Raw genomic sequence first — 22,575 nt, forward strand, 5'->3', positions numbered from 1 at the left:
TTGCTGGACAAATGAATGAATGAAAAAAATGAGCTAGCATGTGGCATTCTGAAAAAAGACGTTTTATTTTCCACCAGAGGAAGAAGTAGTGCTAAAAACCATTAGTGCCCTCTTCATTTATAGGACTCAAAGGATACAGGCTTCTCTCCATCTTTTTTTCCATTCTTATTCTCAGAGACAGCATTATGTGAATGGGATTTATCATATTACAGCAGACCTCTAGTGTGCTCCTATTCAGACTGAAATTTCATGACCACTTTCTAGTGGTTCGTCATACCTGAAAATTCATTTTCCTTCCAAGTGGAAATTGCTTTCATTTCCTTTCCTTTCTTTTTTATGACACCCTTCTTGTCTTTTTAAATTCAATTTGTCCTCATCTGTATTGGGATATTCCTGCAGTAGGCTTACCCCATGTAGACAAAGAGCACATCTCTCACTACTCAGTGAGAAGCAGAGCAAAAAGTGATCACTCGGCCCTTCTCAGACCAGATGTAGTGGAAGGACCTCTCTCTCTTTTTTTTTAAACACATAAAATATCATGTTACGTCAGTATCGATACTGTAAGTTGCCAAGAAATGCGGTTAGGCCACGAAGGGCATGCAAAAAGTGGGGTTTTTTTTGTTGTTGTTATCAAAGAGTTGCAAGTGAAAAGTGCTGTGTAAGAATACTTACGCACGACGTTCAGGTTACAGGAAGTCTTAAAATCCTTAGCATCGCATGTGTATGTTTTAATGTCCTCTGGGGTGCAGCCGTGTATAATAAGTTTCCTGACCCTGCCATCAGCAACAATTTCATACTTCTTGCTTTTGAGAATTTCTGTCCCATTTTTGAACCATTTCACCTTAGCATTTTCTCGGGATACTTCACACTCCAATACCGCAGTGGCTTCCTCTTCGACCGTCTGGTCCTCAAGAGGCTTAGTGAATTCAACCGGGGGTTCTGAAAGAATCATACTAATTAGCCAAGGTATTTCTCCTTTCCTTCTCTAAGAGTTTCAGCACCTCCTCAATTTTCCTCTTGTATCTTGAGGGCTTTTCTGTTTTTAAGTTTCATTTGTAAGTTTTGATTCCACTCAGATGTTTTCGTCTAATAATGATGTTTCATCATTATTTTAATATACAGAGGAAAAGCATTTTTAGAGAATATGAAACATCAAGGAAATAATAGCCAACTCTTGGTTAAGAGAGTGATAGATACATATTGATAATAATTCTTCCTCCAGCTGTTTATGAAATGCAGTAAAAACAGTGGGGATGGAAAAAGGAAGTAAAACCTATTCTAGCCAATTTTGGCTTTTTTTTTTTTTAGTAGTCTGTGAACTATTTTGTTAAGCCAAAAAGTAAAATTAGACTTTCTGATATTTGGTGGATTTTAATGATCTGTGGTACTTACCATATACAGATAGTTGAGAGTTGGCATTATTTATGAACCTCTGCATTATACATGTTTTTAAAAATAAGCCATGTGATTACCTTTCACGAAGAGGTTGGCTTGCGTTTTGAAATCTTTTGCTACTAGTTGGACTTCTCCAGCATCTTCTAACTTTACATCCCTCAGAGTAAGTGTATGAACTCTTCCTTCTGAACGTGTGACCACCTAGTTTTTTGAAAAAAAAAAAAGGTGCAGTTTAAGAATATATGCATGGTAACTAAATTTATCATGGTGATCATTTTGAGATCTATAGAAATATAGAATCACTATGTTATGTACCAGGAACTAATATAGTATTATAGGTCAATTATACTTCAAAAACAAACAAACTCACAGAAGAAGAGATCAGATCTGTATTTTCTCGGGGTGTGGGGTGAGGATGGGGGTTCACTGGATGAAGGCAGTCAAAAGGTAGAAACTTCTATTTATAAGATAAATAAGTACTAGCGATGTAATGTACAACATGATAGATATAATTAACACTGCTCTATGTTACATATGAAAGTTGTTAAGAGGGTAAATCCTAAGAGTTCTCATCATAGGAAAACAATTTTTTTCTATATCTTTAATATCTATATGAGATAATGGATCTTCATGAAACATTATGGTAATTATTTCATGATATACGTAAGTCACATCATTGTGCTGTACACCTTAAACTTATACAGTGCTGTACGTCAATTATATATCAATAAAACTGGAAGAGAAAAAGAATATAAAAGAAAGAATTGGAGGTTCTTCTAGTTCTACCATCCAAAAATTCCGTAAGACACTGTGCCCTATCATACAGATTGACTTTGCTTCACAGTTCACTTACAGTTAAGAATAATGTCAAAATTTTTCACCAGTGGAACTGTTTATTATGCTGGTGTAAAAAAAAGAGTCAGGAATAAAATTTCATATAAAGGTTTTTCCTTGGTGAAGAGCTGGGCATGGTTATTAATATAACTACCTTAATAATTGAGAAAGCCAAAAATATAATAAGGGAAAATAAATAGGAGAAGGTAATTAAGATATGTCCTAGGAATACAGCTACTTATTCAAGGACATGGTGCTTGAATGGGAGAAAAATCGTTTCTGTGATGACGTTTCAATATAAATTTTGAATTTAAAATTTGGACTGTGATTTAGGGCTATTTTAAAATGTATCTCAGGTTCTAATCCACCAACAGGTATGTCTTATCTGTTAACATGTTGTTTTATCATTGAAATTCCTCTGAGGCTACTCTAGAATATTCTGTTACTGAGAACTTGGCTCAGAACACAGTGGTTCTTAGGAAATAGCTCATATACAGTATACGCTGATTATGTTAAAGGGAAAAAAACTAACAGCTACTTTATAAAAATAAACCAATAATGTGAATGCTGAAGATTTTGTGGTAGATTATGTAAAGATAATGTTAGAGATTATTCCTTTAAAATATTGTTAACTTATAATGGAAGCATATTACTATAATACAATAGGCATTATGACTGTGACCAAGCTATTAAAGTTTAAATACAAAATTCTCAATGGCCATTTAGGACTTAGCAGTCTTTTCCTGGACTGATGGCCAAAGGGGGGAAAAAAACCACAACTCATTTCTGAAATTTTCTCTTTCGATTTTCTATTCTAATAATGTGTTTTTGTTTGGTTGCAGAATGTTTAGCCTCCAAAAACTATACCAAAGTGAAGATGAAAGGTCTGAATTAAATTGATAATAGCTAGTTTGTTCTGATAGACTTAATTTAAACAAAACTTGCAAAATGTAGTAAAATGACTTTATTTCACAGTTTATATTTAAGTTCTTTATAAAAAGAGACTTTTAATAATATACCAGCAAGTTTACAAAAGGCTGAATTATTTTAGGTGGCTAAAGTAAAAGATTAAAATTCCTATGCCAAGAGAGACACAAAAAGGCCCAATAGAATTATAGTAAGGTGATCCTTTCTAACCTGAGAAAAAAGTTCCGTGACAATAAGATAAATGTGTGTGTGTGTGTGTGTGTGTATTTTAGTAAAAGAAATGTAACTCAGATTTTTAGGAGTCTACATTTTAATTTAAAATAGCATAGTTTTTATATATACTACTATAAATAAAATAGATAACTAATAATGACCTACTGTATAGCACAGGGAACTCTACTCAATACTCTGTAATGGCCTATATGGAAAAAGAATCTAAAAAAGAGTGGATATATGTATGTGTATAACAGATTCACTTTGCTGTATACCTGAAACTAACACAACATTGTAAATCAACTATACTCCAATAAAAATTTAAAAAAATAAAAAATAAAATAAAATAAAATAGTATAGTTTTTACATTAGAAATAATGGTTGATCTTTAATAAAAGCTCTTAATTTGAGCAAAAAATATTTAGTAGCAAAAGAATAATATCATTTGTCCTTAAGTAGTGTTCCTTTATTCAAATCATGAATTTACAGATCTAGAAAGGATTTTGAAGTCAACCAATTCTCTGCCTTTAGACATGAAAGCAGTTAAAGCACACTTAATTGGACAAATGTATATTTTTAAAAAGCAAACTTGAAGGTGGAGATGCCTCCATCACCCAGTTCAGTATTTAGAAGACCTCACGGTGAGGACAGTTTCCTCATATTAAACTTTATTCTCTTGCTGCAATTTGAACGTATGGCTGCTTTTTCTATCCTTGGTAACAAAGGAGATCAACTGGTCATTATTGTCAGTATAGCAGGCAGATTTTGTCTCTCAGATGACTGTTAACTGAATCACCTTTCAATCACTTTGGTAGAATACTAATTTTTTGTTTGTTTGTTTGTTTGAGAACAGTTGTTCAAAGGCATTTTCCTTCTAATACTTTAATCAACTTTGTGGTTCTTTGTTAAACTGAATCCCTTTTAAATTACGTTCCTATAATTCTTAACAGCTTGATTTAAACTGAAAGCTTGATGCCACATTTGATACTCTTTCTAAAAATATTGAAAAAAAACTGACAGAGAACAATGAAATGCCCTGCGCTTTCTTTCCAACCCACGTTGGGCATTTTCTATAATTTTATTTCAAGAATTCAAAATTAATGGTGAATTATAAAGATAATTTAGACACACACACATTGTCTTAGGGGGCAAAATACATAGCTCAATTTGGGTTAACTGTATTTTGGGCCTATCTGAATAATCACTCTGGTTTTTACTTATGGGTGAAATTTGGGGTAACACCAGAAGCTAGTTATTCCCTAAAACTTCTTAAAGTATATTTGTTCATACATGTGGGTAATCACAGAGCCCTTCTTTCTTGCCAGCACCATCCGTTGCACTTTAAATAGTCCACTTGCATTCCAGAATTTGCACAGCTCAAAGCACTTGAGGGTTAAAAATAGCTTTGGAGAAATGCTTGAAGAGCAGATATCTGCCCAGAAGTTATCTCAACTACTTGATCAACTGTCTGAAATGGAATTTCCATCCTCTCCTCTTAATCTTCTTATATGCAGAACACTAGATAGCATGGAGAGAATTAGCCATAAAACTTAATCTGTACCCTCCTTAGCACGCATCGAATCAGAAAGCCTTTTTGATCCTTCCTGTCTTTCGATGAATTAAACTATCACTGATAGCTAATGAGTGTTTGCCTTTTCTTCAAAAACCTAAAACTTGATCGTACTTAAAATGTTAATTTCCATTTCAATAAAAATATCATCAGGTTAAACCCAACAAAAATGAGAAGAATCTGCTTTACAATTTCAGCAGAAATCAGGCTTGAGTAGGGAAAAGAAAGGGAAAGGGAGACGAGGGGACATAGGAAAGCAAAGAACAAGGGACACACACGTGAAGATGAAAGAACTGAGGGAAAAGGAAGAGCAAGGCAAGGCAACGGCACTCCTGCTTCTTACCTTATCGCTGGGCTCTAGTTTCTTCCCTCTGAGGTACCATTCCACTGGGATATCCTCATAAGACAGCTCGCAGTGGAAGGTGGCTGTTTCTCCTGCAGTCACTGTGACATCCTTTAGAGGCCTCAGAAGACCAATGACTCGTGCTTTGCGAGAGGAAGGAAAAAGCCGTGGGTGACTCATTTTGTAATTCCAAAAGGATAAATACAGATTTAGTTATTAATCTCCACGGTTGCTCTCTTCAAGAAGGAAAGAGCCACAGGACTGCCCACTGTTCTCACTCCCATGTGGACGTGGCCCCTTGGTGCCCAGAAGGGGAGAGCTAGTGGCCTGAGAGTGGGTATCTGTAGGGGCCCTTTCTTTCTGATATGTAAGGTCAGCGGGAAATTAGTGCTGCATCTGTCTCTGTGCCGGGCGTCAAGTTCCTCTTGCTACGTAAGGTATGCAACTTCCAAAATAACCAAGCCTCTGATTGGGAGAGGACAAGGGCCGCTCAATCTCATAGCCTGTCCAATCCATAAACACTTTTGCACCTTCCAAAAATGTTAGCCTGAAATGAGTCTGAAATGCCCACACAGCAAAATTTTTCTTTATGGTGTTATACTTGTACAGCCACTTGAAGGATGTCTTTAAGGGTCTTTAAGTGTTCTGAGTTAGATTCTTGTTCTATGAATATCTACTTTGAGTGAAAGGATTACGAGATTCTGACTTAATTTTCTTTTGTTCAAATGGCAAGGTCAGTGAAATTTCCAAAACTTTAGAATCTGAACCACAGTTGTATGAGGATGACAAAAAGTAAATACAAGAAAGCCAGTTTCTATACTTTAAAAATGTTTTCTAATTAATTGAATAAATCCAGTTAATTTCACTCACATCCATTTGCTGCAGAACTATACAATTTGTTTTCAGCAGAAACACATAATACTTACGTTTTACTCGGAGGTGGGCACTAGATTTAACATTGGCAGCTTGGAAATCTACCCCACCGGTCTGGTCCAGGCGGCAGTTGTGCAAAATAAGGAAGTGCATTTTGCCTTCTTCCTTGATCTCACACTCCTGTACCCAAAGAAAGAAAAGGTTTTGTAGGCAATCATCTTCTTTGGTATTTTTTTCTGAGGATATAATATCTTAATTAAAGGAATTTACAAATAACTGGTGAGGTGACTATATAATTTTGAGTTTTGTGAAAGAAAGCTAACAAATATTATTCATGAAGGCAATGTTTATTTTAGCCGCATCATTTTGAACCAACTAGCGGCATCACAGAATATCTACAGCCTCATACCACTATGCTGGGTCAAAAATAATGCAAGTGTACCTGTCCAAGCCCATTCATAGACCCTAATAGCTCTCTTTGGTTTGAGGTTAAAGAACCTGATATGTTTTAAATGCCTTGCGTGCAGTCTGACTTTTCTCCTGTCCTTTTCTATTTCATACAGCTCCTCTAGGTGTTGACAAGTTCAGAAATAGCCTTACAGGTGTTTGGAGTAGTGCCTCTCCCTTGAGTTTCCAGTTGGCGTGGATATCATCTTCCGAGATTTCGGTTTCAAAGCGGGCCGTCTCAGTCTCCATCACCTCCACGCTGTACAGGGGTCGCACCAGTTTAATTTCCCGATCTAGAAAAGCGCAGGGTCAGCATGTGTCATTGGCCTCTGGCAGAAATAACTCCAACAGCTTCAACAGTGAAACTTGTGGAAATTTCCTTACCCTCAATCTCAAGGTTTCCTGAGGTCTTATCTGTCCCACAGTCACAGGTGTACTGTCCAATATCTGATTTCAAGGCTTTCTTTAGGATTAGCATGCGCTTCTTGCCATCTGCCTTAATAACAGCATTTTTAGATGGCTTTATCTCCTGTCCATCTTTAAACCATTTCACCGGTGCATCTGCTCTGCTAATTTCACACTGTAGAATCACTTCATCTTTCTCTGTGCCAGTGTAATCTTGAAGCTTTCCTGTAAAGTATGGATCTCCCTCTGCAAGTAAAGTATAAGTGAAAAAATTTTATTAACCACTTAAGGAGATGACAGTCTCTTAGAAAGTTTAAGAGGCAGCTCACAGAGGTCTGGGTATGTTTAGAAATTGCACCATGCTTCCACAAACATTTAACATGTTTATGTTCAAAAGTTCTCTAAAAGTTAGAAACAGAATCAATGCCTGGGATTTATCAAAATCTAATCCAGCTATATTATATTTTGAACTATTTTATTAACAGTAGTTTGAAAGATACAATGAAATTTAACTTCAAACCTAATTATGTGTTCCTTCAGTATTCAGATGAATTTTTAATTTCTTAGCAAATCTCTTATGACTAGTTTACCTGTAAGCTTTCAGATTCACATTATTAGTTTTTCTTATATCAATCGTTTGCCTTTGATAGTTTCTATATACGTTAGACTTTATATATAATCTGCCTAATACTAAGGGCCCAGGAAAAACAAAGAGCTCTATTAATGTAAGTTCTGTGATTCCTAGGGACTTGAAAAACATTTTTCTGAAATAATTTTGATAAAGTGAGGGGAGAAGAAGTATTTATATTCCTATTTTAAACATGACAGGGCTCAATAATTAATTGAGTTTTAATTCTGATTTGAACTGGCTATTTTGTGAGCCAGAGTCTATCCCTTTAAAATCCTCATATTTTTAGGTAAAAACATTTGAGAAACAAGCCTAATAATATACCTGATAGTTTCTTAAGGACAGGTGTTGCTTTCATGCAATATAACCCTTGAAAGAATTTTATATAGTAGATACTCCACGAATTTCTGATGAATTGAATGCAATAAAATTAAATTGAAAAAAAAAAAGCACCTACCTAGTACAGTGAGTTTGGCTTCTGAACTTAACCCCATAGCTTCTACTTTAATTTGAGAGGTGTCATCAATAGAGAGGTCTTTGAATGTGATGGAATGGGTTTTCCCTTCATCATGCTTTGAGACCAACTTGCTGGTATGCAGGCGCTGGTCGTTCTTGAACCAGTGAACACGAATGTTATCATGGGACAGCTCCACAGTAAACACAGCACTTTCCCTCTCTTTGGCTGTTACATCCTTGAGTGGGGTGAGGAATTTGAGTTGGATTCCTATCAAGAAAAAAAAAAAAAAAAAAACCCTTATTAATTCCAGTCCTTAAAGGAGGATATATAAAAGCAAAAAAAAAAAAAAAAAAAAAAAAAGCAATTAAAGTTGGCCTATCTGATAAAACTGTTTACCTTCAATGATCAGTTTGCCACTTGTGTGCTTATCTTCAGCTTCAAATATGTATTTTGCTTCATCTTCAAAAGCAGCAGATTTGATCACCAGCGAATGCCTAGTGCCGTCCTTAAGAAGCTCAGTTTTGTCATCGCCTGTGATTATCTGGGTTCCTTTCAGCCAACGGTATGTTTTGGGCTCCCTGGATACTTCACACTCAAACTTAGCCTCATCTTTCTCAAAGACTTTAACATCACTGAGAGGCGTGATGAAGATAAGTGGCAATTCTGAAAAAAGAAGAGGGTGTGAATGACGCCAGAATATGATTCCATTCATCAATTCTGGGTCTCATAAGGAAGCCTGGCAAAGAAAATACAGAAGGGTGGCTGGTAGGTGGAGTGTACCTTTCACTTTCAGATTGGCTGCAGATTTAGCGTTGGCGGCTTGGAAGGAGACCTTGCCTGTCATATCCAGCCGGCAGTTATAAAGGACCAGAATATGCTTCTTCCCATCTTCAATGATTTCACAGTCCTGTTTGGAGTGAGGTTAGGAGGAAAGAGAAGGAGAACATCATTTTCATCACTGGTTATTCCTACAAATAATCAAGACATTTCATACCAGAAATGTATCATTTTTCACCAACAACCAAGCAAGCCCCCCGCCTGTGTGATCAGATCATTGTGACTTACAGGGGAAGCAGTTAAAGGCTCTCCTTTTAATTTCCACTGGCCATGGACATCTGGTTCAGAAAGTTCGATTTCAAAGCGAGCTGTTTCACCCACAAACACTTCTACTCCATGCAGAGGTTTTTCCACTTTTATTAGTTGGGCTGAAATTATACAGACTTTTGTTCGAATGACTGAACAAATAAACTGCAGGTTCAGATAGGGTACATTTAAAAATTTTACGCAACTCACCCTCAACAGTGACATTTGCTTTTGTCTTGTCTGTGCCACAGTCACACATGTATTCGCCTTTGTCTTTCAGTTCTGCCTTTTTGATTTTTAAGATGCGGCGCAGGCCATCTGCCTTGATAGAGTATTTGGGTGAAGGTACAATCTCTTCCCCGTCTTTAAACCATTTCACTGGCACATCTTTGCTCACTTCACACTTCAGAATAATCTCATCCTTCTCGACTCCAGTCTTCTCATGTAATTTCATAGTGAAGTAGGGATCGGCCTCTGTAAAAGACATTCAGCAGATAATCAGAAGAACGTGAAAATGAAAGGTAATTAAAGAGTTACAGCTTGCAAAATGTTTAACTATTACCCACTCCCACCATCGAAAAACTGGCTCTCTGGTTATAGTTGGTCACATATACCTAAGACCTTCAGATTTGCTGTGGAGCTCAGGTCCTGAACCTGAGCTTTGATCTGGGATATATCATCCAGTGTCACTTCTCTCATTTCCAGCTTGTGAAGCTTGCCCTCCGATGAGATGAGTACAGTTCTGCTTGTGTGGAGTTTGGCATCATTTTTGAACCAGACTACGTGCATTTTTTCATGAGAAAGTTCACAGACAAAAGTTGCTGTTTCACCTTCTTTCACTGTTTGATCTTCCAGAGGTGATATGAATTTCAATCTTATACCTGCAATGCAAGGTAATATGCTCAGAAATACAATTTAGTTCAGAAATATTCCACTCTAATCTGTCTGGTAGAAAGAATCTGTTTCACATGGCATTTACTGAGTCACCTTTTCAAATGGAGCTATCCTCCATTAAAAAAAAATTAAGGGGGTTTTTTTTTGATGGCAATGTGAAAATAAAGTCATGGGGCCAATGGTCACTTACAGCTGTTAGAACTTGGTGTTCTGTCTTTAAAGTCAGATATTCATGTGCCTAACTATGGGATGTTAGAGGCAGATCTCACCAGCTCTCACCTGTAACAAATAATTGTGCTGAGGTCTTCTTGCCCTCCATTTCAGCAGTATAGACCCCTTCGTCATCAAACTGAGAATTATTGATGACAAGAATGTGTTTCTTTCCATCAGTAATGATATCAAACTTGTCAGATGACTTGATTATATCAGGTCCTTTAGACCATATAACATTTGCCTCTCGAGTGAGGACACATTCAAATCGAGCCTGTCGCTTTACTGGGACCGTGACATCCTTCAGGGGCACGGCAAAGTCAAGTTCGATTTCTGAAAATCAAACATTAAGAATGAGGTTTTTCAGAATGCAGAGGACTATAACATGAAGTTGGGCACACTCCACGAGTTCTAAAGGCCAATACCTTTTACTGTCAGAATGGCAGTCGTGACTGCATTAAGTGCCTGGTAAAGAACTTCACCGGCCTGATCCAGTTTGACTTTGTGCAAAGTCAAGAAGCGTTTTCCACCATCTGCCTTGATTTCACACGTCTGAAAAATGGCAGTTTTAGTTAGCATTTGAATGAGATAGAATGTTTCAGATACAGATTTCTACAGTCATAAAAATAACTGTAATACTACTAATAAAAATAAGGAAAAGTGTTTCGTCATAAAATTTTTAAAAAATTGCCAAGCTGTCCACAAATAACGCATCAAATTTCTCCCCCTCTTTGAGACTTCAGAAGCTGGAAGTAACTCCATCATTACTGAACCAAATCTGAATGTCAAACCTGATTATAGAATGTAGTTATTTTATATGACTAACAACTTATTTTTTTTTTATTGATGTATAGTTGATTTACAATGTTGTGTTAGTTTCTGCTGTACAGCAAAGTGATTCAGTTATACATATGTATACATTTTTTAATGTTCTTTTCCATTCTGGTTTATCACAGGATATTGAATATAGTTCCCTGTGCTATACAGTAGGACCTTGTTGTTTAACCATTCTATATGTAATAGTTTGTATCTGCTAACGCCAAACTCCCAATCCATCCCTCCCCAATCTTGCCTCCCCCTTGGCAAGTCTGTTCTCTCTGTCTGCAAGTCTGTTTCTGTTTTGTAGATAGGTTCATTTGTGTATATGACTAACAACTTAAAATTAGAAATTACTCACAGGTGAGGGTCTTAGAAGTTCTCCCTTCAGTTTCCACTCTCCGGGAATGTCTGCTTCTGAGATTTCTGCATCAAAGCTTGCACTTTCTTTCTCATAAATGGTAACATCCTCTATTGGTTTAAGCAATTCAACTTCACGATCTGCATTGGTAAAGGATGAAATACCATAAGGCTTTCAACAACCTAAAGATGCTTTTGTGTGTGTGTGTGTGTGTGTGTGTTTGTGTGTGTACATTGTTTTGCCTCAGGCACATGTACAAAACTTATCTTTGAGAATAAAAGGTAAGATTTTTATACCTCCAAGTGTCAGCTTTGCAGTATATCTTTTCCCTTCAATTTCCATTGCATATTCATCAATATCTTCTGGCATAGCATTCTTAATTTTGAGGTGTATATGATTTCCATCTCTTACTATCTCAGTCTTATCAGTTGGTTCCAAGGGGATTTCATCATATCCTTTGAACCACTTAATGTTTGGAGTATCCTTTGTTATGACACAGGTGAAAACAGCTGTCCCCTTGGGTTTCACATGCTGATCTCGGATGGGTTTCACCAGCCAGTCTCTAATGACTTCTGTATGACAGTGAGGTCAGAAAGATAATTATGATCTGAACAAGTAATATAAATAACTTCCTTAGTAAATTTCAGAAATAGGAAAAAATTCTCAAAACTGGACATGATTAATCTGCTATGATTTGATATTCCCCCTCTTAGATAAGGTATAAGACTACTGATATCCTGATACTGGGAAATAAAATTCTCTCTTCTCTTTTCTTAACATAATAATAAGGAGAACTAAATTTCCCAGCAAAGTACTAACCTACTACTTTCACGCAGGATGAGCACTCCAGGTTGTTGGCGTTTTCCACAGTCACTGTGTATGTCCCTGCATCAGAGTCATCTGCATCACTGATGGTCAGGGCCCGCATCAAGCCAATGACACTGGGCACAATTTTGCCGGGTTTCTCCACCACAATCTTGCCATCCTTCCTCCAGACCACATCACGTTCTTTATTTAACTCACAGCTCAAGTACAATGGCTGTCCTTTGACCACTGTGACTTCCTCTTCAAGCGTTTTTACAAAACGCACAGGAAGTTCTGTGGAGAATTGTGGTATTAAGAATCTGCAGAGACTTTTCAATACGTACAATATTTCCAATGAAATAGAACTTGGAAATAAGAGGTTTTGTCTAAAATGATAATAAAAGTTGCTATTGAGGTTTACTGTGTTAAAGTTTAATACAGACCGTATTCATAAGACTGGAAATTACCTTCAACAATCAGTTTCGCAGTGGAGGTCTTTTCCTTATTTCCCAGACGTAAAACACAGGTGTATTCGCCAGCATCAGAAAGATGAACGTCAATGATATGCAGCTTTCTGTCTTTCCCATCAGCGATGAATCTGTGCTTTGGGCTCTCACGGATATTGCTACCATCTTTCATCCAGCTTGTTAATGCAGTGGAGGGGGAGACTAAACACTCAAAGATTGCAGAAGAGCCAACTGACTCAGATTCAGTCAAGACAATGTCTTCGATTCCTTTCACAAACTTCAGTGGCACAGCCTTCAGCTGGTAGGTGAATGGAGCTTCGGCAGGCGGTTTCTCTCCACCACTTCCTGGTCTTAACTTTTTCCTTTCAGCTTCTATTGGTGAAGGAGTCTTTTTGGCTACACCTAATTCAAAATAAAATTAAAAGTTGAATTGGCATTTCCATAACGTTCAGAAAGTGCATATCTGGCTGTCTGCTGGATGAAACCAGTGATAGAGCGACCAGAAGACAAGAAGAGAAAATTAAAGACTAGGCAACTGAAAGGTCAATTGAAGTTATCCTGCTTTCTTTCAGAAAGAAAATGGGGTGGCATAAGGAATCCATGAATAATAAATGCTCTTCATTTTCTCAAGTTTTAAAGCCAAATATATAATGTCCAGATTAGCGTCTAATTACTTTATCTGTCATGTATAAATATCATGTATATGAAGAATGAAACTAGGAGCTTATAGGGTTTATTATGCTAAAGTATATATTTGATATATGTATTACCCACTTGAATAATATTAGAGGTATATTAGTTGCAATATCAGAAGACATACTAGTTTTTGCAGAATCAATTAGAAGTCATAAAGATTGATATAAATTTTGATTTTTTTCCCCCTCATATAGAAAGTTTCCCTTGAATGTAAAGTTTCCCAGAGTGAAAGGTCACAATTCAGGTACAGGGAAATGAATCTTACCTGTGATGGGAACTTTTGGCTTGGCAGCCTCCTCTTTCGGTGCTTTGGCTTCTGAAATAAAAATAAAACTCAGCATTTAAACAATTTTCAGACTTATTTCATGCTTAGTAATAAACCACATGGGATGAGTCATGCTCTTTATTATAAATATTAATGTATAAAGAAAAAATTAGATTTATATGACTTCCATGGAGAATATTTGGATATATCCAAGAAGGCATATTCTGAGAATGATGTGACCAAGCTAAATTGCCAATCTTTTTAGGATTAAAAAATTAGTTTCAGCAAGTAATTCTTCTCCCATTTCTGGAAGGCTTACTCTTTCCTTGTGAAAAAGAGTTTTATTCTTGCCTAGCTATGTAAAGTATTTTATATGTTTATGTATGTGCTGGTTATGTGAACCAAGGAAATACGTTTTTGTCAATAAGGAATCAATGTAGGCAAAAGGGAAATGACCCAGAAGTTACTAAAGGGCTTTCTTTATTAAGTTGGGCCGATAAATCCAGAGAAGACTAAGGAAAAAGAAAGGGTCTATGTTCTACAAATGCACGGATTCCTGTGAAGATTTACCTTAATTAGACAATGAACTAAGGCAGAACCAAGACAGTTCCTATACTTAGAGTTTAATTCAGTTCACTCAGGGGCAGTATAAACTGTAGAATCAATTCCCTAGTGTCAGGCCCTGGGGATGTGAGAAAAGCTGTATTTTTACACATACTTAATTATCTCAATGGCAGTTATTGTCTTTCTCTGAACTAATAAAAGTTATCACATAGAAATCATAAAAGCTTAAAAGAATAATGCCCAAACCATAAATACAGTGACAAAATATGTTAATATAAATATTAAAATTAAACTCCAGCCGGAAGAACATAGTATATTGTCTCATGTTACTAAACACAATAAAAACCCAAATATTTCTATAGGGCTTACTAGGTACCAAGCACTGTGCTAAGTGTTTTGCATATATTTAATCCTCACAATAATCCTAGTAGGTAGTTATGGTTATTATTCTGATTTTACAGACTAGGAAATTAAAATTTAAAGAGATGAAGGAAGTAGCCAAAGATCAAATAGTCAGGACGTGTATTTATCAATGATCAATACATGTCAAATCATTTTTGGTTTTGAGATTATCACCTAAGTGATGAACTACTAATAGCTCATGTACAACTAATAAGTATTTTGTTTGTACCTGAGATAGCTGTACCACTGAGTTAGTACATTTAAGAAAATTACTATTGATCTAAATTCTTATATAGATTTAAAGGCTGAACTATGCAGTCCTTTTTTTTTTTTTTTTTTCTGTTCATTGTGGTAAAATATACCTAACATAAAATTTGCCATTTTAACCATAAAATTTACCATTTTAACCATTTTTAATGCAACTTAATTCAGTTGCATTAAGTACATTCACAATATTATGCAACTATCAACACTATCCATTTCCAGAACTTTTTCATTATCCCAAAATGCAATCTTTAAAAACTGAGAAATGATTCCTGCAGGGCACATGGAAAATTTGAATCTCCATGGGATTCCTATATGTATGTCCTTAGAGAGTATCTGTACATCTTAATTTTCATCAGCACTGAACATATTCATTACTTAATCTCAAAAGCATATAAAGAAATGGTGTTTTGCAGGAATGTACATTCCAATTGAAACAAAATAGGCAGCCATGGGTGAGAGAGTAAGTTGCTATAGAGCAGCAGATGAAGAAAATTTAATTGAGAATTTATATAAGCTCCCACAATTGAAATGATGCCTATGTTTCAACAAAAAGAGAGCTTGATTTTTAATGACGTTTTTATTAAGCCATCAAAACAAACAAGCAAAAAGAGATCCACAGAATAAGTACCTGCTTTCTCTCCAACGACTGGCACCGTCACTGGGGCAGCGATAGGGGCTGGTGCGGGCTCCAAAGGAGGTGGTTTGATTATTTTCACTTCTGTAGAAAGATGTCCATTGCATTAATGTATCCTTTGTCACTTCCTAAAATATCATTTGGTGGCCTATTTGCCTTCTCTGATGTAACTTTAAAATCTCCTAATAACTGGTTTTTCAGAGAACAATATATTCTAACTATAATAAAATCTATATACAATATAATAATATATTTGACTATATGTAACATATTATATTAAATAAAATATAGCAATATAATCTAATAATACATTGGGACATTAGAAATCATTTGATGCATGCGGACTTTACTCCCTTTTTCTTATTAGCTACACATTAATTGTGTGAAACATGAAGGAATATGCTGTCAACATTGAGGATAAGCTTGCTTACCTGGTTCAGGCTTTGGTTTTGGTTCAAGTACAGGGAGAGGTACTGCTGGCTTAACTTCAGGCACTAAAACAATTCACAGTAATAAGCAGATTATCACAGTATTTTTGAAGTTTTTCACAAAGTCAAGCCAAAATTGGGCATGTTTAACATATCTTGGAAGGTATTAGAATTTGTACACATATAGTCACCAAATCAAATACTCACTCCAAGTTTATTTTGCATTTTAAACAAAATACTTAGAAAATATAGTAAGGCAGTTTTACTGGTTCTAATGTTTTTCATCTCATTGCCCATAAATACAATTGTTTTAGTGTTTAAAACTTAGTAATTTATTTAACAAATGGGTGGACATGAGGCAACTGCACATGAGAGTGAAATGGTAAAGAAAATTAAGCTGGATGAGATGAGCAGATCAAGGCCATCTGTTCAAATCTTAATGCCAGTGTAATGATATTTTAATTGACACATATTTGTATTTTTAGAGACAACTAAGAAAATGCCAGGAAGTTTGTACCTTTTGCTGGTTCAGGAACTTTCCCTTCCCTTTTGGTAACAGTAGCTGGAGGTGCTTCAACCTCTTCAACAGCTTTTGGAGGTGGTTCTGGCACTTTAAGATAATAAGATGATTTTCTAGCGTTATTTTAGGATTTTAATCCTTCGAAATCAACTGATCTGAAATAATCAGATCAAACTTTTTTCAAAAGCTCTATTGATGGCTTAAAAAAAACCCTTACATTCTATCAATTAATTTCTATTTTCTCTTCTTGACTCTGCTTCAATTTATTTTTCTTTCTTTTATTTCACCTATACTTGCCTCCCAACTCCATTATCTCTCCCTTTCTAAATTACTTCGAAATAGTTCCAAATATACTCTTTGTGACTAGGCGAATGATAAAAATCAGCCCACTTAAAAGCCCCCAAATTTTATGAAACATTTCTGACACCCTCCCATGAAGTTATTTTGCAGCCAACTTGATTATTTCACAACTGTTTCTACTGGAAAACTTAAGTGGCAATAATAATAATAATAATAATAATAATAATAATAATAAAGTGCAGGGAAATGCATGAATGTATTTGAGAACTCCTATAAAAATATTTAAACAGAAAGCAGACAATGGAAAACATAGACTATGTGACAGATGAAATATGAAGCTACATTTATATTTAACTCCATTTATGTTTACAAGATAAACCTTTTGTTAAATGTCAATTTTGTTAAAAGATAATTTCACAAATTGTTACTGAGATTCCTACCTGCAGGTTTTTTAATTTTTTCTACTTCTTTAGGTTCTTCTTTAGGTTCTTCTTCTTCAGGTCTCTTTCTTAGAACTTAAAAGACAAAAAGATTTATATGTAAACCAAGACAAACAAATGAAGATGTTGAATAAATTTGACAAATGCAAATAATGTACAAAGCAAGGGAAGTGAAAAGCACGCAAACTAGTGCACTGGGGAACTTGGTATTTACACTAAAAATGCTTAAAAAAAAAAAATCAAAGGTGGTTACGTTAATTAAAACAACACTCAGAGTCACTTTATATCTATGTAGATAGTCTGTTCAGAGTTAAATCCCTGGTAGAAAAGACCCAAACACAAAATGAATAATTTGAATAGCAACAAATTCTAATCACAATCCAATGTCATAATTTAATGAGAAAAGAAGCATTTAAATAAGTATAAAGTTTACTGAAGTGGAGATGGCCAAAGAAATGTAGCCTAGAAATAAGTAATTCTATGTGAAGAAAATGTTAGAATTTGATTCTTCATTCAAATATCTTGTTTCTAATTCTTTAAAATTTTATTAGTTGAAAAAAGTTCAGTTTTTAGAAAATGTTATTTATTAGTTGTGGTAATCCTGTGTTACACTTTTTAAAACTGAATGCTGAGTTTAGGCTTAAATAGTTTGGTGTAATTTAGAGTATTTAAGAGGTTTAGTGTATTTTACTACATAACTTGATTATGAAAATGGCAGCTACAGTCATTAGTTTAGAATATTATCAATTTAGTCATGTCTATTAATGTTGTAAATTTCAAGATACTCTGCTCACAAAATTTGTCTTCTTTTAAAAAGATGGAAATGATCACATTTAATTTTCAATACAACAACAAATGAATTTTGATAAATTGGGAATCTAATTAAAAGAAAACCAAAGGACAGAAACATTTTGTAAGCTTTCAAGTCCTTTTTGTGTGTGTATTTGAAGCTGATATAACAGTTGAAAAATACTATACCGCTTTTGAGAACAGCTTCTTCCTTTGGTTGAGGTTTAGGTTCAGGAAGTGATTTGTGAACTTTCTTTTCACCTCCAAGCACTTAAAAGAATATGATTTTAAATTTTGAAGTGAATTCATATAAAAAGTAAATTTCAACAAGAAAAATGTCTCTTTCAAAACTAGTAACTACTGTATAAGTAATAATTTTTGTTACACATAAATATCACAGAATTTGAAAGCAAAGAATACACTTCAAGTTGTTTCCTCTGCAATATATAACCTTGTGATGAAATTCAGTTGCATTAACTACAGGCAAATATATTCATTCATCTTAAAAGTGTCTATATAGACTTTATGAATCTTTCATCAAATACAAGGTTCTTGACAGCATCTTTGCCCCAATCTGCAATTGTAGATTGCCCAAATCTACCTTGATATCTCCCCGACCATTAACTATAGTAGGTGTTAGTGACATTATTCAATCTTCTCCACTGATGAGAGAAGAAACCCAAAGGATCTGGAGTTTGATAAGTTTCTTGAGAAGCATCCTTTCTTAAGGTCCCCTTTTTGAACTAATACTAACCTAAAATTATAGAACTATAGAATTTGAAAGCTGGTGTTAGAGCTTATTTTTAATGAATAAGAAAATGTTCTTGAATTTAAACTAAAATGGACCCAAGGAATTCCAAATTAATCCCATCTTTAGTGAATATCAAGCATGGCAGATGATACTATATACAGCAGCCTCCTATTACTACTATAGCCCTAATGGTTTTGAATGGGAAAAAAAAAAAAAAAGAGAAACACTTACTGATTACTGAACTATTTTACCTCTCTACTAATGTCAATTAAAATCTAATTTAAAGCATTATTTATCTGTATCATGTAACATTATATTTGTTCACACACCTACAATCTGAATTCTTAGCTATTTCTAAATTTCCCATTTGGTGCTTTAAAAAAGACATTTGCAATTCATTAAAAAGTTTTTGTTTTGTGTGAAAACACAGCCATGCCTAAGTCTCTTACTTCAAATTTAAACATGCAGAAGGCAAATATGTAAATATTTCACGTTAAATAATGACTTTTTTATGTCAAGTACTGATATTTTAAGTAAAATTTCACAGTTAAACATTAAATTTTTTTATCCATGATAAATTGTGCTGGCCTTCGATACTATTTTCAAGTTACCAATATTCGTAATATGAACAATTTTCATTGATCAAACTGGAGATGCCCATGCATTTAATTAACATAAGTTGGAATGGCATAATATCCTTTTCTTATTTAATGGATATAGTGAAAATGTATCTTTGTATTTGTTTTTCCATATTATTATTTTATTTTTAAGATCTTACTGACCATATGAGACTCAGGTGTAGAACACACCATTGTAGTTATTACTTTTAAAGTCATTATATGTCATTACATGTCATTTTAATATTTGCGCGGCTTTGTAATAATCCTTTACTGGTTAACATCCATAGTGATATTATTTTGTAATCTCCATTTTATAAATCAGGAAATATACATTCAGATGGGTGATTTTTCCAAAATTCCAGAGTGAAACAAGAACAGATTCAACTTATAAGTCTGGATGTGTTAATTACTTAAACAGAACACTGTTACCCACCATACTTACTGGAAAAATTCACAATTTTATTTTTAATAGATGTTTTATGATTCATTTATTTTTCTTTAGGGTCTAAGTTTAGATAGGGAAAAATATTGTTTAAAGAGAAATAAATTTTGAAAAAATGACCTGCAGTGGCAATGAAATTTCCCTACAACATGAGATCTGTACACCTGAAAGAATGTCTTGGAGTCCATGAGAAAAAAGAGATAGGAAAGCCACAAGGAAATCCCTATGAATCACGTTAATAGTAATAGAAGGAGAACAGGACTTATTTTTAGTGCTTATAACACTGGCTAAAATATTGTTGTTCAGGTGAAACTGCAAAGCATTTTAATCTAAGACGTGCCCTGATATTGATGTCAGCTAACCAGTAAAATTTAATATTTTTGAGTTTAGGAAAATGCAAGAAGACATACGTAGATGAGACAAAGGAAAAAACATCTATTCAGGAATGTATGAAATTGATGGGAGACAAAGAAAGCAATACTCATGAACCAGGACCATAAAAGCTACAAAAAAGAAGAAATCAATGAGACTACTCTGATTATTTTTAAAAAGGAAAGAAGAAGAACATTCTAGAAAACAGGAAAAGCAAGGAGTCAGATGAAGGGATACTGCATATGAGCGTTTTCTAGACTGTGAAATACCTTTCAGAGGTGTAAGGGCCACTGTTTCCAGAACCTCAGGTTTTTCAGGAATTTTCTTCTTTGAAATAGCTTTAAAGAAGAAGATCTTACTTTCATTATTTGTTTATTTAGTCTTATCTGAAGCAAATTATTAAATACCTGCTCTAAGAATCAAAACCAGGCTTTGCTTATAACCCAAAAGCATTAATAACAGCCAAGAACAGCCACTGAAGAACATATAAGAAGCATTCAAACCTGAAAACAGATTGCAGTTTTACTCCAAACTTGAGTAGTAAGTTAAAGTCTGGCTGAGAAGGAAGATAATTTTTGTTCTTTGCAGGAGGAAGAAATCTTCCTTTGCATATAAATTTTACATGAAGGGAAATGTATTTAAGTGTGTGTCCTCATGGAATATATTAATCAACAGATGTGTAGCCTTTTAAGAAGTGATCACTTTTTCTATGTCTGATTAAAAATGCCAGAAGCTTCCCCTACAGGCCAAGAGGGTTGTAGAGAGGCAAGAAAGAAGTCTTACCATGGAAAATTCTGGCTTTGTGTACATGTGTAGGTGAGTATGGGAAAATTGCTCACCTAAGATTATATCTAGATTATTTTAGATTGGGAAATCTCATGAAATCTCATGCCACCACAAATAAGACAACATTTTGTTAAAATAAAAAGAATAATATGATTTTGCTAGTTTATTTCAGCTTTTAAAGATGCTATTTAAAAAATTAAGTAATGTTAAAAAAAAAATTAAGTAATGTTGAATCAATTCAAAGAAAAACCTAAATGCAAAGAGAATGAAAGGAAGTTTAACAATGGGAAGAGATGCTGGATATCAAATGTATCCATAACCGCTCTTTCTGGCTATGGTGAGGACAACCACGGAACACAACTGGGTTTTTATTAAGTTGCAAAAAAAAAAAAGTGGGGAAGCAGTGCCAGAGCGTTCATATACCTTCCTTTCATGGTTTATGAACACATCAGCTATTGGATGCCGTAAATATATTATCTATAGTATATTTTAAAGCATATGTCATTCTTTAAGAACAAAGTTTTGGCTTTTGTATAAATTTGCTACTGCAATATTAAAAATATCTTGCAGAGTTTTCTTCTACATTCCACATGCACAAGATCCCAAAGATATGCATAGCAACCACGCTTTGAAATCAGAAAATCCTTTCACCCCACTCTGCATGAGAAAGTTAGTTGGACAGTCCCTGCATTGAGATGGCCAGGATGAAGCTAACAATGGTGCACTTTCTGACCCTGGGGGCAGCAGCCACGGCCCAACAAGGCACCCAGGGCAGCATGAAACACAGGTCTCTATGGAATTCCCGCAACTTGATCATGTCCGAAAGTACATATTTTAAAAATACATTTCTTGCAAGTACAACTTCAGATGTCTGAATAGAAGTTTGGAGCAGGTTAATAGAACTTGGGAAGTGGCATTTTATACCTTTAAGCTGGAGCATTTTCTCCTTCAGGTCTTCCTTAGGTGGAGCTGGAGGAGGAGCTGGGGGCCTTGGTTTGAGTTTTGGCTTCTCAATAACTTTCTTTTCAGGTTCAGGTTCTTAAAAGAGTATTTCAGGAGTATTAGTATATGAATATGTTAATTGGTATGTGGATATACAGTATATTCAGTAGAAATTTTAGTATATTTATGAAGTAAAAAGTTTGCTTTTTTGGATACATATTATTGGTATCCAACATAAAACGTAAAAGTGTCCAGCATAAAATATAAGAATATCAACACTGTACATAGATAATGAGAAATACAGCACAGGCGCTAATAAAGACAACAAAGGAAGCATCCATATAAGCCACATTGATGTGAAATAAATAGTACAAATGACATGAATACATAAGACTGAGATGCACATTTAAAACAGAATATCTTACATACAGGTGCAAAGAGACGTACTGTACATGTAGAACAACGCAAAACACATATGTATCAGATGAAGAATATGGTGATGAAGACTTAAGTCCAATTAACTGAATACCTTGTATTGGTATTTCTTCTGGCTGTGGTTCAGGTTCAGGTTCTTCAGGCTTAACATACTTTTCAATTTCACGATCTTTAAAGAATGTTGACAAAGGATAA

The 22,575-nt window shown here is 34.8% G+C and overlaps 1 protein-coding gene across 44 annotated transcripts in view; it reads right to left on the minus strand.

Annotated features, from left to right (window-relative positions):
* TTN (titin) overlaps positions 1-22,575 on the minus strand; it is a 285,370-nt gene that overhangs the window by 98,286 nt on the left and 164,509 nt on the right. For 41 of the 44 annotated variants that reach the window (XM_059928202.1, XM_059928193.1, XM_059928195.1 and 38 more), the window contains 27 exons: positions 22,475-22,549; positions 21,928-22,041; positions 20,487-20,555; positions 18,222-18,302; positions 17,244-17,318; positions 16,501-16,593; positions 15,987-16,049; positions 15,550-15,639; positions 13,689-13,739; positions 12,728-13,129; positions 12,276-12,554; positions 11,753-12,028; positions 11,457-11,596; positions 10,705-10,831; positions 10,349-10,612; positions 9,790-10,056; positions 9,386-9,649; positions 9,158-9,297; positions 8,873-8,999; positions 8,489-8,755; positions 8,093-8,359; positions 6,987-7,253; positions 6,756-6,895; positions 6,209-6,335; positions 5,283-5,425; positions 1,473-1,596; positions 673-939 (listed from right to left, as the gene is read on the minus strand). In XM_059928202.1, coding sequence (XP_059784185.1) covers positions 673-939; positions 1,473-1,596; positions 5,283-5,425; positions 6,209-6,335; positions 6,756-6,895; positions 6,987-7,253; positions 8,093-8,359; positions 8,489-8,755; positions 8,873-8,999; positions 9,158-9,297; positions 9,386-9,649; positions 9,790-10,056; positions 10,349-10,612; positions 10,705-10,831; positions 11,457-11,596; positions 11,753-12,028; positions 12,276-12,554; positions 12,728-13,129; positions 13,689-13,739; positions 15,550-15,639; positions 15,987-16,049; positions 16,501-16,593; positions 17,244-17,318; positions 18,222-18,302; positions 20,487-20,555; positions 21,928-22,041; positions 22,475-22,549 — 4,599 coding nt within the window. The remainder of the gene's footprint in view (positions 1-672; positions 940-1,472; positions 1,597-5,282; positions 5,426-6,208; positions 6,336-6,755; positions 6,896-6,986; positions 7,254-8,092; positions 8,360-8,488; positions 8,756-8,872; positions 9,000-9,157; positions 9,298-9,385; positions 9,650-9,789; positions 10,057-10,348; positions 10,613-10,704; positions 10,832-11,456; positions 11,597-11,752; positions 12,029-12,275; positions 12,555-12,727; positions 13,130-13,688; positions 13,740-15,549; positions 15,640-15,986; positions 16,050-16,500; positions 16,594-17,243; positions 17,319-18,221; positions 18,303-20,486; positions 20,556-21,927; positions 22,042-22,474; positions 22,550-22,575) is intronic. The other 3 variants (XM_059928204.1, XM_059928203.1, XM_059928184.1) reach the window with 2 other exon arrangements.

Source organism: Balaenoptera ricei, chromosome 7 (assembly GCF_028023285.1).
Source record: "Balaenoptera ricei isolate mBalRic1 chromosome 7, mBalRic1.hap2, whole genome shotgun sequence".
Lineage (NCBI taxonomy): Eukaryota > Metazoa > Chordata > Mammalia > Artiodactyla > Balaenopteridae > Balaenoptera > Balaenoptera ricei.